The sequence below is a fragment of the Cheilinus undulatus genome, linkage group 5 (genome assembly GCF_018320785.1).
Source record: "Cheilinus undulatus linkage group 5, ASM1832078v1, whole genome shotgun sequence".
Taxonomy (NCBI): Eukaryota; Metazoa; Chordata; class Actinopteri; order Labriformes; family Labridae; genus Cheilinus; species Cheilinus undulatus.
The window spans coordinates 35238511-35253290 of record NC_054869.1 but is presented as its reverse complement, the minus strand read 5'-3'; the positions used below and the strand labels follow the sequence as shown (position 1 = coordinate 35253290).

The 14780-nt window shown below is 39.4% G+C and overlaps 2 protein-coding genes across 2 annotated transcripts; both read left to right on the top strand.

The window, feature by feature from the left end:
• The first annotated feature begins 340 nt into the window (after window positions 1-340).
• LOC121509446 (macrophage-expressed gene 1 protein-like) lies at window positions 341-4661 on the top strand. The gene is made up of 2 exons (XM_041786827.1): window positions 341-787; window positions 1070-4661. The coding sequence occupies exons 1-2, from the start codon at window positions 344-346 to the stop codon at window positions 2735-2737; spliced, it is 2112 nt and encodes a 703-aa protein (XP_041642761.1). The 5' UTR covers window positions 341-343; the 3' UTR covers window positions 2738-4661.
• Window positions 4662-7335: 2674 nt separating this feature from the next.
• LOC121510433 (ATP synthase subunit alpha, mitochondrial-like) lies at window positions 7336-11424 on the top strand. The gene is made up of 11 exons (XM_041788472.1): window positions 7336-7490; window positions 7961-8036; window positions 8597-8766; window positions 9042-9215; window positions 9489-9655; window positions 9776-10076; window positions 10180-10404; window positions 10512-10619; window positions 10721-10865; window positions 10955-11105; window positions 11219-11424. Exons 1-11 carry the CDS (start codon window positions 7431-7433, stop codon window positions 11295-11297), a joined length of 1656 nt encoding a protein of 551 aa, XP_041644406.1. The 5' UTR covers window positions 7336-7430; the 3' UTR covers window positions 11298-11424.
• The last annotated feature ends 3356 nt before the right edge of the window (window positions 11425-14780 follow it).

Below are 14780 nucleotides of genomic sequence, written 5' to 3'. Positions count from 1 at the left end.
AAGGGGGTGAATACTTTTTATAGGCACTAATAGGTTTAACAGGTTTTGACAGCTTTTACCAAAACTTCTCCAATTCAAAAGTGACAGTAACATTGTCTTTCAGGATGGTCACATAAAGATTTGAAGTTGTTTCCTGCTTTCTTTAAATAAGATGAGCTTAGACAAATTAGTTACTTTTTTATTGCTAAGAGGTCTGCCAACTTGTAAATGAAAGCAAAACCCTGTCCTCCCCATCATATCTCTAAGATCAAATTCCACTCAGTCACATGAAGATAGCCCATAAAAGGAGGAGAAAAGTGGTCCAAACATTTCACTTGTCTCAGTCTGCTCTGACAAAGACATTATGAAGACATTCCTGACCCTCCTCTTCCTCCTTCCCCTCTGCTTCTCAGTCCCCATCAGCCGCCCCACCAACTGGCTCAGACAATGTCGAGAGTCCACCAACAGCTCCATCACCGCTCTGGAGGTTCTGCCTGGCGGGGGCTGGGACAACCTCCGTAACATGGACATGGGCCGAGTCATGAACCTGAGCTACTTCCAGTGCCAGTCCACCGAAGATGGGATCTACCTCATCCCGGACGAGGTGTTTGTCATCCCCTACAAAGAGACTGGCTTGGAGACAAACTCAGAGATAATCAGCTCCTGGCTGGACCAGACAAGCTCGACATCTAACTCCATCAACGCTGAGGTATCTTTTTACTCCGTGCTGAATGCCAAATTTTCTGTAGAGAACCAAAGGATGAAAACACATCAGGTCAAAGACTCTTCAGCTACAGCCAAAGTGCAGGTAAGTGTTTAATTCTGAATATACAGCAGAATTTTGTCAGCTTTTGTCAGTCATGAATATTCATGAGGGAGATGTTGAATTCCCTTATATATCTATTGACTTTACTATATGTTGGCAGGGTGTAAAAATCTTTAAAATCCCTGCATTAATCTTGAAATTTGTTTTTGGAGAGGCTACAACCTTAAAAAAGGACATTTTTTGAACATGAACAAGATGAAATTGTAGGTCAGATTAAAAAAAAAAATCCTCAGACATGTTTTCTTATCTTATTTTGTCTTCAAGGTTCGTAATCTAATCTACACAGTAAAGGCTTATCCAGACTTCACTCTTGACCTACGCTTTGCTCAACAAGCCAAAGAAATCGCCAGTGCCATTGAGAACAACCAAACAATAACTGCAAACTATCTCTCAGAGAAGATGGTTCTGGATTATGGGACCCATGTAATCACGAGTGTTGATGCCGGGAGTGCTTTGGTTTCAGAAGACTATCTCCGCAAGTCATATGTGGCAAATGGCTCATCAGACACTTCAAGCATCAAAGTACAGGCAGGGTTCAACTTCTTTGACAAACTCAAGTTTGACATAAGTAGTAATAACACCCAACAGAGCTCCTCACTTCAGACATACCAGTCCAATATCCAGTACTCTCTCATCCAAAGCCATGGTGGCATTCCTTTCTATCCTGGCATCACTCTAAAGAAGTGGCAGGAAAGCACCAAGAACAACCTGGTTGCTATTGATCGTTCTGGATATCCTCTGCACTTCTTCATAAACGTCAACACACTCCCTGATCTGCCACAGCCCACCATTGGGAAAGTGTCTCTCTCAGTGAGTCAGGCCATAGAGCGATACTACAAGGTCAACACGAGGCCAGGATGTGTGGACGTCACCTCCCAGAACTTCAACTTCCAAGCCAACGTAGATGATTCATCCTGTGAAGGTCCTGCTACAAACTTCAGCTTTGGCGGGGTCTACCAAGTGTGTGATCCAATCAGCTCAGATGCAGACCCTCTATGTGATGCTCTGGCCCAGAAAAACCCTGACACGGGTTATTTCTCTTGCCGTCCTCCTTACACCCCCACTTTACTAAGATCTGAAGTGAGACAGCAGGGTTACACTACGTATGACTGCCACGATCAAACATATCGTTGTGGGTTGTTTAAAGTTAGAAAATGTCATCGCCAAGTGTGTCAGCACAACTACCATGTCCGTTCTGCACGCATCGACACCTACTGGTGCTCTGTCGAAACTGCCCCAGAGAACTCAGGTTATCTGTTTGGAGGGATTTACAGCCCCTCTCTCCTGAACCCTATCACTAATGCCCAAAGGTGCCCACAAAGCTTCATTCCTATAAAGTTTCTCTCTGATGGGCAGGTGATCTGTATGAGCAAAGACTATGAGGCTGGCAGCAGATCTGCAGTGCCGTTCGGAGGCCTCTTTAGTTGTCAGTCAAGCAACCCACTTGCTAACTCCACATCCCGTTGCCCTCCCAAATTCAGTCAGCATCTCGTCTCAGTGAGCGACAGCTGTGAAATCTTTTACTGTGTCCAGTCAGGGCAGTTCACAGGAGGGCAGCTGCTTCCCATCCATCTGCCTCCATTCAGTAAATCTCCACTCCACAGCATGCACACCCTGAATACAGTAGTAGTGATGACCGAGGGAGATCAAACGTGGGTCAGAGTAGGGAAGACCAAGTCGTGGAAACTGGCCACACTAGAGGAAGTCAAGAAAATCCTGGAAGAGGTCAACCCAGAGTCTGATGAGATGTCCAGTGGAGAGCAGGCAGGGCTAGTGTGTGGGGTAATTGGGGTGATGGTGCTGGCGGTGGCGGTGGTGGTGGTAGTCCTGGTGAAGAGAAGGAGAAAGCTGTCTGGGAGAGCTACAGACTATGACAGGATCGGTGAAGAGGCTGAGCAGCATGAAAGAGGGACACCGCAAGAAGAAGCTTAAGAAACACAGAGGTTAGTGGCTTAGACACCTGGGAGGTAGGGCTGAACTGATACTGATGGTACTTATGATTTTAACTCAGGGTTGCTACAGATATTTTAATTTAAGACGTTTAAAGACTGCGATGAAGGGTAAAAAACTAATTTAAAGGTAGTGAGATTTATCAGTAAAGCCGACTTCTCTGTATTAACCCACTGTTTATGACATGTCAGTTTATGTAGGATGAGTTTTTTTGTCGAAACACCAACATTTGATGATTTCTGGTACATTTAATGTCCTTATTCTATCAATTTAGTAATATTTATCAAAACATTTGCAACAAGCATGTATGCTGTGTTTGATATAAGTAATACTTTGTGATTCAGAGGTTGTATGATTTCATAAAATGTAGGTCACAGTGTTATCTTGTTTGATGATGTCCTAAATAGGAAAAACTGAATCTATAATGTCTGTTTGTGTAAGCCAGTGTCAATCAATCATTGATGATTATGGATACTTTATCAGAAAGTGTCTTCTGAATTTTCTTGGCAATGATTGTTAATCATTAGTATATGACCTAAGGCGTTGTCATTTCCTATAACTTGTTTGGGATAAGAGACAGAAAAAGAAAGAAGATGAAGGCTGTGAAATGTTCCTGTACCCTGTTTGAAGTTTATCAAACCAAAGCAGTAAATACTGGTGGTTACTCAGACTGAAACTGATCATTGTTGATTAAAGGGTCTGCAGACTGACACGGCTTTGTCAGTTAGATCCACAAATTCTGCATCTTAGTGTTTCTAGTATGGCTTTTAACATTACCGCGTTAACGCTTTTGATTAATCTTGAAACCCTAACGCATAAAAAAATAATAACGCAATTTAACCATATGACTAAGTTTGACCACAACTTGCTCCCATAGTCCTCCAGCGTGGATGTTTGTGCCTGGGGGTGAAGAGGTGAGAGGCGGGTCAGACACAGCCAGCAGTGCTGAGTGAGGAGACAGACCCAGGTCTGCTTAATGGCAATTTTCTTTTTAAAAAGCTGGCGAATGTTAGTGAAGATAAAAACCAAAATTGTGGGTACATACTGCAGAGATGAACCCTCTTTACACCGAAGCACCACGAGTCTTAAGTACCACCTTCAGGCAAAGCACATCTTTGCTAATGTTAGCAAAGATGCCCAAAGCCAACAGTTTATGCAGAAAACGACCTATTTTATCAAGAATGGAGTCACTATGAAGGGATGTATCATATTTCCTGTGTGAATCTGAACTGTTTTCATGATTGTTTTAAGAAAGATGCCTAAAATTCCAAATCAAAGTTTTTTTGTGAATTTAAAAAATATATATACTAAAAAGAAGTGGGGGCCTAAAGTGGTCCGTGGGCTGCCTGTTGATGATCGCTGCAGTACTGAAATGTGTTTTTTAATATCCTTGTTGACTGTAACTTTTAAACCAAAATCAGAAAATCTCTGCATACTGCATTAAATGATTTTTTTTCTTAAATATCTGAAAAGAGAAACAATTTTTCAATAGAAGTATAATCTGTTATTTAAATGTCACATTACACTGCATGAGGTCCAGTGATAGCAGTTTGCTTGGATGTCCCAAGAGTCCTCCTAAGACATGGCTGGAGTGATCAAACACTGCCCTCTAGAGGTGGTGATGCATTAGGACTAATTCTTTTTTCCTGATTCACTACATCAAAGCTTTGCTTGCATGTATGAATTATGTATCTGTTTTTTAAATTTCTTGTATGCATAAAACACATGTGAAAATAATTAATGTAATCAATATTTCGGTTATTGTTTTGGCAATTTAGGAAGCATTATAAAAGGTTTTTCTTGTTTTGTATTTGAATTGTTTGGTAATGCATTAAAAATGGACAGGAAATCTGAATGCATGTTAATGTTGCTCCACTTAACTGCACTATACTTGTCATTATGTCATATAAACCCTTGTGATTGATCATTGTCTGTTTGTTATTATTATATTCAGTCATTAATGCCTCTGTTCATGTTATACACTTAAATGTCTGAGATCTCTTTGCTCAGATATCAAAGAACTGTTTTCACAATCAAACAAGATGTACAAATGCTTTGTGAGTTTTCCTGTATTGTTTAACTCATGCTTAACTAGTTTTATTTTTTTAACTACAAGTAAAAGTTATAGTTAAGGATTTTATGTAATGCAGCAGCTACATCTGCAGAAAACTGAATGATAGCATAAAACACATATCTTCTCTAATAAATTGGTAAATCTGCACTAAAAACAACAAAAGTCCAAGGAAGAGACCAAAACAGGTAGCCAAGGCCACCAGGAGCAAAGCTGTGTGAAAAACCCCCTTAATGAACTTCAAGTGCTGGGTAAACAAAGACTTTAATGGCTCTTGGTAGATATTATAAATCTATTTCCATTCAAAAAGCATCTTGTGTGATTTTAATTCTGGTGTAATGACGAAATATGACTCTTGATTCACTGAATACAGCATGTAATGTTGTAATGTAATGTTTCAGATGATGTTTCAATCAATAACTTTGTTTATTGGCACTCAATACAACCTCGACCCAGGGTATTCAACTGGAGGCCCTGGAGCCAGGTCAGGCCCCCGAGGTCTCTTAATGACATTTTAAGTAGACTACCTATGCTTATAGATGATCCAAACAAGTTTTGTTTGATAAAATACTGTCAGTTTGTTATATTTGTATGATTATCTGTCACATCTATTTCCAAAGTTTGTCCCACCTCAGTGAGTAGATAACCTTGTTAATTCACCTCCTCTCATTCCTGCCAGACACAACTGGTGCTCTCCACTCCAGTTTCTCAACATGTTATCAGCCAGTAAGCCTGACAAAATGGAGAATTATCTGTTTTTAGCCGTTTGTGCAAAGCCTCTGTGCTTACTTTGCAATGAGTGCATTTGGTGTGCAAGGATTTCAACTTCAGAGGGCAATTTAAGACAATTCATATAAAGTTTGACAATACTTAGCTCCAGTTTTTGCCACAGGAAGATTTGGGGGCAGACCTGATATTGAGGATATGACACCCTTTTTTTGGGGCTTGTGCAGAACAAGAGAGAGCTAACTCAGCATGGATCTCAGGCAAAAAGAAAAAGCCAACTACAACTGCAAAGACCATAAAGGTGTGTATGCTTGCCTCAATAAAAGTTAGGGTTGTAACTAGGTCTGAACAATTTGGGGGAAAAACATCGAATTGCATTTTTTTCCCCCTGTATTGCAATTGCAATTCGATATGTGATTATTTCTGAAGTTCCTATTATGTTTTTTTTACCAACAAACACAAGCAATAAAATAATTCTATAATACTTTATAACCAACACAATATTGGATAAAACTGGAGCTGAATAATTTTTTAAAATACCAATTGTGATGAGTTTGACTCAGATTGGACAGATATTGATGTATTGAAGGGAGTTATAATTTTTATGTAATTCTTATATTTAATTAGAAAAATGTTCAGAAAAAGTAGTATTATTGTAGACTATTCAAAAAAAATAGCCTGTGGATGACTGCATGATATTTAATGCATAACATCTCTGCTGCAAATAAAAAAAAAAAAAAAAGAAAAATTAACCTGATATTTTGATACAAATTTCAGATTAAAGAAATATTGTACCTTCTGCGATTTGAAAATCGCAGCAGGCCAAATTGCGATTTAATCTAATTTGCGATTAATTGCCCAGCCATAGTTGTAACAGATGAAAAAAATCCAAAACAGCTTGACTGATAGGTAAAAGCTATAAATAATCATTTCACATACCGTATGTTTTGCAATAGCTCTTACAGCCCTTCATATGGGAACTGGCCCTCATTCCAAACTAATTGATTAGCCCTGACATAGACATTCAGCAACTAAAGTTCAAAGTTCAAAATATGCTTTAATGACATGAATGGTTGACACCTTTTTTGCCAAAGCAGAGTATGTCAGAAACAAATACTAATAATGACAATCACAGTGATAATACTGATAATAATAAAATACTAAAGTTACTGACTAATATTACTGATGTGGTGACATAAAAAGCATTTTTGGGTTTAACCCAACAAAAAGCATGGTATTTAAGAGCTGCAAAAAAATATTTTACTCTCTCTCTCTCTGACTCACCACTTAGTGCCCGTTACATGGTGAGCAGAAGTCTGGCTAGAAGTGAACAAATGAGTGTTTTTGGATGTTTTATATGTTTGTAGCACTTAAATGAAATACAACCGTTTTAAATGACTAATAATGGAACTCAAAATGTGACAAAAGAAGGACATTAAACAAGATTAGTTGTGGAAATGGTGGGATTCACCATGATTAAAAATTTAAATTGTTTCACAGCTCTATTAAAAAATGTAAACAACAAAAAAAATGATCACTTTCAAAGTTCTTAAACTTAAAGTGAAACCTTAAAGCACACCTCTTCTCACAGATCACTGACTAAACATGGACATTATTTTATTCCAAATAGGAAACATTCATCAACCACTGCCTAAAGAGAATACAAACCAGTTCATATAACGTATGAGGGGGAAATACTGCAGTTCTTGCTGTTTTGCACATCTCCATGCCGACAGGGGGCAGTGGTAGGCGATAGAGCAGAAAACGTGCCAACAGTTTGACATAAATAGAAGAAGAGTTCATTCAGCCATTACATTCTCTCTCTGAGCAGGTCGAAGCCGCTAGCGGTGGAGGACAGGTCATTAGCAACCCGACAAAATGTTATCCGTGAGAGTTGCAGCAGCTTTGGCCAGAACCTTGCCCAGGAGGGCTGGATTTGTAAGTATTCGGTTAAATAATGTATCTATTAAGTAATGTAGCATCAAGCTTTTTTTTAAGCAGTAAGAACTTTGTGGGCGTGAAGGGTAATGTTAACACTACAGGCCGCTAGCGAAGTTGTCATCGACTTATAAATGCAGATACAAACGTCTCTAATTCTCTTCAGCAATGCCTAATGATATGGTGTTCATATATTTGAATTATATGTGTTTGTTTAAGTTGCCCTTGTGAAATATCGTGGCCCGTAGCGAGCAGCGCTTAAGTTAGTAATCAAGCTAATGCTAGCATACTGCTAACGGCTCATTCAGCCACGCTTTGAAGGTCAGAAAGCCTGACAGCGCAAGTCGTTTGCGCTGCACACAATTAAAGTAGTTAGGCAAATAAACTGCATGTTTCCTTAATAATCACCGCAGTATCTTATTTGTAACTTAACTAGCATCGACGATTGATAATGTCTGCCATTAAATCAGGTGTCCAAGGCTGTACCGGCCGCCTGCGTTGGGGTCAACCACCTCCACACACACAGACCATGGCTGCAGAAGACAGGTGAGAAAGTCAAAACAACATGACAGAAACTTCGCACTGCACACCATGGGTCACTAAACGGTGATTGACGAAGGTCATTGATTATTTTCTGTATCCAGAGTATGTTTTCATAATTGCACTGTCAAATTAACAGCAGATCACGTTGAAAGTTATTCAAAACGGTGCAGCCCTCATGTACTTCAAATACTAAATTTATCTTGCATGTCCCTAAAAGGTATTAACAAAAGCAGGAAGACGTTTTCTAATGTAATAGTTTAAAATGCTTTTAGTAGAACAGCGTAGTTAATATAGCAAAGTCATGTGTGCACATATTTGACCTTTAATAGCTTTTATCATATTTAATTCTGGTATTTTTGGCCTGCAAATAAAATGTTTTTAATCAGACTTGGCTTTAATGACTAGGAAATTAAGCATCTCATTCTCTCGCAAATGCTCTTAAATCTAGCTTAGTTTTTTTCCTAAAGCAGTTTGGGATTTTGCAGAAAATTTAAAAGATGCATGAATGTCAAATTAGTAAGGAAAAAAAACAAGACTATATCTCAATTATGCCTCCTTCACAGGCACCGCTGAGGTGTCCTCTATCCTGGAGGAAAAGATCATGGGAGCTGACACCTCTGCAGACCTTGAGGAGACCGGACGTGTGCTGTCCATTGGTGACGGTATTGCCAGAGTATACGGGCTGAGGAATGTCCAGGCAGAAGAGATGGTGGAGTTCTCCTCTGGACTCAAAGTATGTTTAAAAGGGCGCCTAAGATGCATTGAAACTATGAACCTGTTATTTGTACAGGTGTTTTAGTATGGTGAATATAGGATTCAGTGAATTATCATTTTGAGTAAATGGGGTACTAGGACAACATTGTGTATTCTTAACTTCAAAAAAGTAAAATGCTCCAAAAACTTTTTTTTTTTTAATCTTGAAATTACCTTTATCCTGGTACTGTACTCAACTCCAAAGCTACCCAGGTTAAGTGATTCATTTACCGATGGATCATTTTTTCCCTCCAGGGTATGTCTCTGAACTTGGAGCCTGACAACGTTGGTGTTGTGGTGTTCGGTAATGACAAGCTGATCAAGGAGGGTGACATCGTGAAGAGGACTGGTGCTATTGTGGACGTCCCTGTTGGTGAGGAGCTGCTCGGCCGTGTGGTGGACGCTCTGGGAAATGCCATCGATGGAAAGGTTAATTGAGCGAAAACTGTACCATTTATATTTGAGTAAAGCAATGATATACCTTTTTGTATGTCGAATCTAAACACTAAAGTTACACCAACACTTTTTGAGAGAGTTATCTTCGAAGTTAAAAGGCAACTTGCTGATCATTAAGGAATGAAGGTTTAAGCTCAAGTCCTATCAAAATTGACTTAAGCACTAGAATTCAGTAGCTTGAATAAAATTCTGTTTACATGCATGGTAGTGTCTAGATTTTTAACCATATTTATGCATCCCTTTCAGGGTCCTCTTGGTGCTGCTACCCGTAGGCGTGTGGGTCTGAAGGCCCCTGGTATCATCCCACGTATCTCTGTGAGGGAGCCCATGCAGACTGGAATCAAGGCCGTGGACAGCCTGGTGCCCATTGGCAGAGGCCAGCGTGAGCTGATCATCGGTGACAGGCAGACTGGGTAAAAGCTCTAATGCAGAAACATTTTTATGTCACATACTTCATTCGTAGAAACACTAGCATTTTAAAGCACAGTTTTAAAGAAATGTTCTTTTAGTAATATCCACTATTCCCTCTCCAGAAAAACTGCCATTGCTATCGACACGATCATCAACCAGAAGCGCTTCAATGATGGCACTGATGAGAAGAAGAAGCTGTACTGTATCTATGTTGCCATCGGACAGAAGAGGTCCACTGTGGCTCAGCTGGTGAAGAGGCTGACTGATGCTGATGCCATGAAGTACACCATCGTGGTCTCTGCTACTGCCTCTGATGCTGCTCCTCTGCAGTACTTGGCCCCATACTCTGGCTGCTCCATGGGAGAATACTTCAGAGACAATGGCAAGCACGCCCTGATCATCTATGACGATCTGTCCAAGCAGGTAACTGCTGTTATAAAGGGGAACATAACATTCAGATTTTATTTGAATCAATTTGATAATTTTGTGCGACCTCAGTAAATCAAATCATACTTTTCCCTCTCAGGCTGTTGCCTACCGTCAGATGTCTCTGCTGCTGCGTCGTCCTCCTGGTCGTGAGGCTTACCCTGGTGATGTGTTCTACCTGCACTCCCGTCTGCTGGAGAGAGCAGCTAAGATGAACGACAACTTTGGAGGCGGCTCCCTCACTGCCCTGCCAGTTATCGAGACCCAGGCTGGTGATGTGTCTGCCTACATCCCCACCAACGTCATTTCCATCACAGACGGACAGGTTTGTTCCAGACAGTCTTCAGTGTTCATATTGATGGTTGTTGACATTTCTTATGTTATAATAAGGCCGTAACATTGATTTTTTTTTTTTCCAATCTATTTTTGTAGATCTTCTTGGAGACTGAGCTGTTCTACAAGGGTATCCGCCCAGCTATCAACGTGGGTCTGTCTGTGTCCAGAGTAGGATCTGCTGCCCAGACCAGGGCCATGAAGCAGGTAACACCTGAAGCGAATTTAAAATAAATAAATAAATAAATAAATGGATCCCACACTTGAATGATCTACAACACTAAAATTACTCTTACAATCCCCTGTAGGTGGCCGGTACCATGAAGCTGGAGCTGGCTCAGTACCGTGAGGTCGCCGCCTTCGCCCAGTTCGGCTCTGACCTTGACGCTGCCACCCAGCAGCTCCTGAACAGAGGTGTCAGGCTTACTGAATTGCTCAAGCAGGGACAGTACTGTAAGTGTCTACTCTTTCTGTTTGATAAAATGTAAAATGCCTGCAAATAATGTTGAAATGCCAAAACTGAGCTGTCATTTTCTCCACAGCTCCAATGGCCATTGAAGAACAAGTAACAGTCATCTACGCCGGTGTCAGAGGTCACTTGGACAAAATGGAGCCCAGCAAGATCACAAAGTTTGAGAAGGCTTTTCTGCAGCACATCCTCAGCCAGCATCAGGATCTGCTCGCCACAATCAAGTGAGTCAGACCTCTTAAGCCCATGTTTTCTGGACATCTTTCTCATTTTTCCTCCATGTTAAAATGGGTAGCAGCTAGAATCTGTTGAATTGACTCATTTTTTTCTGTTACAGGGCTGACGGCAAAATCTCAGAAGCATCAGATGCTAAACTGAAGCAGATTGTAGTGAACTTCCTGTCCAGCTTTGAGTAATGGATAGCACTTGTCTTGATCTTCAGTGAGCTACCTGTCCTTGTGTCCATTCTGCTTATATATGTGAACACACTGAAGGCCAAAACCTCCATGTACAGATTTCTCCAAATAAAATTTTACAAACCTATCGTGCTGTGAAATTTTTCTGATTAAACTGCAAGTGTAGTTGGCGCCCTCAGCGCCTTGTACCAAAATTTGGAGGTTGTGTGCAGCAGAGCAAACGCCAGTCATGAAATATGTTTGCTGTTCTGTAACAAGTTGTTCATAAGAGAATTATTTAGAAAGGGTAAATAAGTGTGTAAAGATTGACCTGATCAGTCTGTGTGCTCAGAAGTGTTAGAGTGATCTGTGCACCCCGTTTCTCATCCATGGATGAAATGTTGGGGTGAAATGTTTGATACTTGGGTAATAAATTTACAGACACTGTCACACATTAAGTCCATCTTTCATTGTGTGGTTTTATTAGATCTGGATCTTTTATTTACTGTGTGATATAAGCATGATCTTAATGACAGAGAGGAGGGTTTAACCTAGTAATAATCACAGAGCAGAATTTGAGTGTTGCAATTGCTCTGGTAGAGAATGTCATTAAGATGTATGATATGTGTAAGATAAAAGTACTATAAATGCTGTACTAATAAATATTTAGTAAATGAAGAGATTTTACACCAGGGCTTTAATTTAAGATAATTATTCTCAATCAACCGGAAAAGTTTAAGAAGTAGCTTGCATATGAAATGTAGACATCTCTTAAAGATTGGTAAAATAGCTTTTCATGATACTGTTGCTTGAGAGCAGTGGTTCTCACCTGGGCTGGGACACAGGTGAGTTGCAGTGCTGCTTGTATTGGGTCACCAAAGAGTGTTCAGAAATAACAAATTCGACAAAAAAATTCTATGGATGTATGAAAGCTTTAACATGCATTCATTTATTTTACTCCATTTTGCAATCAAAAAAGTAATTTTTTAGCAATCTTGACTGTTTTTTTCCTGTTATCTTGGTACTTCAAAGCTATTTTTTACCCATGATATTGTTAATTTCTTTGATCACAAAAAATTACAGCTACCACAGGAAACGGTAAAATAACATTCATGAAAGTCCTCTCAAGGCCTTCCGTAGTTATGCACTTTTCATCCTGTCTTTTCATTTAGTAATTCTTTCTTCCATTTAAGGTCCAAACTTTAACTATTTTCACTGAGAAAAGTGAGTGGTGGAAAATGTTCTGACGTTTGGGCCGTGATGTTTCTGTTAAAGGTGGATGGTGGAACCACTGCTCTGCAGCGTTTCCTCGTTTGTAGCTCAGGGCAGCCTTTGTTTCCTCCATGTCCAGTAGGTGGCCTCAGATACCTCAAAATAGACTCCCTGAGGCTCGAGGCATGTTAACAACAGTTTCAGCTTCAACAGTTCCATCACTCATTACAGGTTGTTAAAATACAAGTTCCTGTATCTGATTTTGTTTGGCATTAGTTGCCAAATTAGTTTGGTCAATAAATAAAAAACACATTTAGCCACCCTAGGACTACAATCAATGCCTAAATTGTGCAAAATATACTCACTATTGTACCAACATTTGTGATCAATGTTCACAAGAACAGCCTATATTTTAGCATTTTGGCTTTCTAAGTTTAAAAAGGCAGCGTTGCAATCATAGTGATTGAATATTTTTTTTTTTTTCCTTTAAAGGATAATCTCACAAACTTTCAGTATTATGCACATCAGTGCACCACCAGACTGAAAAACATATATATACTACAGTGTATATCTCCATTCTTCTACCACAGATCATACATTTATATTAATTGCATGCTATCGTACCAAAACAGTAATCAATCAGTTTAATGTTTAACATGACAGGAATCTACCTTACTAAAATTTGCTTGATATGAAGACATTTTAGGTCTTTTTAGGGGTTTAGATCTTGCTGTTGGGGCCAGTAGTCCTCCCCAGGGACTTTCTTGGAAAATCAAAATCTACTTTTGTGCTTTTTTACTCTTGGCCCCTCATTCAAATTCAAAGTAAACATTTTAATCAATGAAAGCACTCTTAGACACACTATATATAATATTGGATGCCCACCTATAATGATTACACCATGGAGCACAAGGCCTAAAGCAATTACCTACCTTTGTCTGATGGAAAAAACGCCTATGATTGCCCTAATGGTGAAACTACCTGTGATTATCTTTCCCTACCTTTCTCTGCTATTCATGTACCGCAGCATGAAACCAGGACTCCACTTTCCTTGCATTTGTCTATTTATCTGTTATATACTAAATGGAGGCAAAAGATGTAATTTTAAAGATTATTGGCCAAAACCTGTCTGCAAAATCATCAATCATAAAAAACACTATTTTTTTTTCCAATTAATTTTAACACTGAATGGTGATTATTAGCATCTGTTTTACTTGTTTTTTGCTTTAAAATTTGTTAAAACCAACTAACAGTTGTAAAGGGTAATCAACAGTACTGATTGATGAAAAAAAATAAAATGGCGAAAAATGGATAAGAGGCTTTGACCCAATACCATCACTAAAGTCATTAACGAAAAAAATGGGAGAAAGATAAAAACATGGACTACATAAACTAGGCACAGTTAACAGTAAGTTTCCATCTATAATCTACTCCACTTCTAGCTGGCTTCAGCGCTTTCAATATCACTTCTTCTTTAACACAGGAAAAATTTCAATCTAAAATTTTGTTGTAGAAGCGTGTGCTTTCTTATCTGCATATCCTCAATAGCAAACTTTATTGTTATGGCATAACAGCATGCAAAGTCGTTTTATTTCCCCTATCACCTAGGCCACTTTTATCATTTTTATGTCTTCCCTTCCCTCCGTTGTTTCTACTCTTTAGTTGCTCGTACATGTCCCTTAAAAACAGGAACGTACAGAAATGTTACTCAAACTGAATCTTGAAAGTCTTACATAAAACAGGCTCTGATCAGCTCCTTTCGTATCAAGTTTATCTTGTTTATTATTTACCTACCACTTTCTACCTTCCTACTTTCCCATCTACTTTTATAATAGCACAGTTTAAAGGTAATCTTATCAAGATATCTCAGTGTTTCTCACTATTTGGAACAAGTGTTAGGAGATAATGATTCAGTGTCATTTCTCTAAGTCCTGAGAGTGGCTTGTTTCTGCAGTGCCATCACTGTCTGGCAAGATAGAACGAGGCATGTGACAGAAAGTGAATGGAGCTGCTTTCAATTAGGACTATTGTAGGGGTCAGCGTGACAAAAGAGAGCTCTGTGGAGCAACATACAACATGAGCACTCAGTTTTTAGACATGGGGGAAGGTCAGGGTGATACAACAGCAAGATGAGCAGATTTTTTCAGATGGCAAAACAGACTCGAGGTCAGTGTGCATGTGGTATTCATAATCATTAAGAAATGTCTCCTGTTTGGGTTCTTTATTTGCGGTGTCTCCAGGAAATTTCACCCACCCGTTTCAAACTGCCTATTTCAACCCTCTCACTTCTCT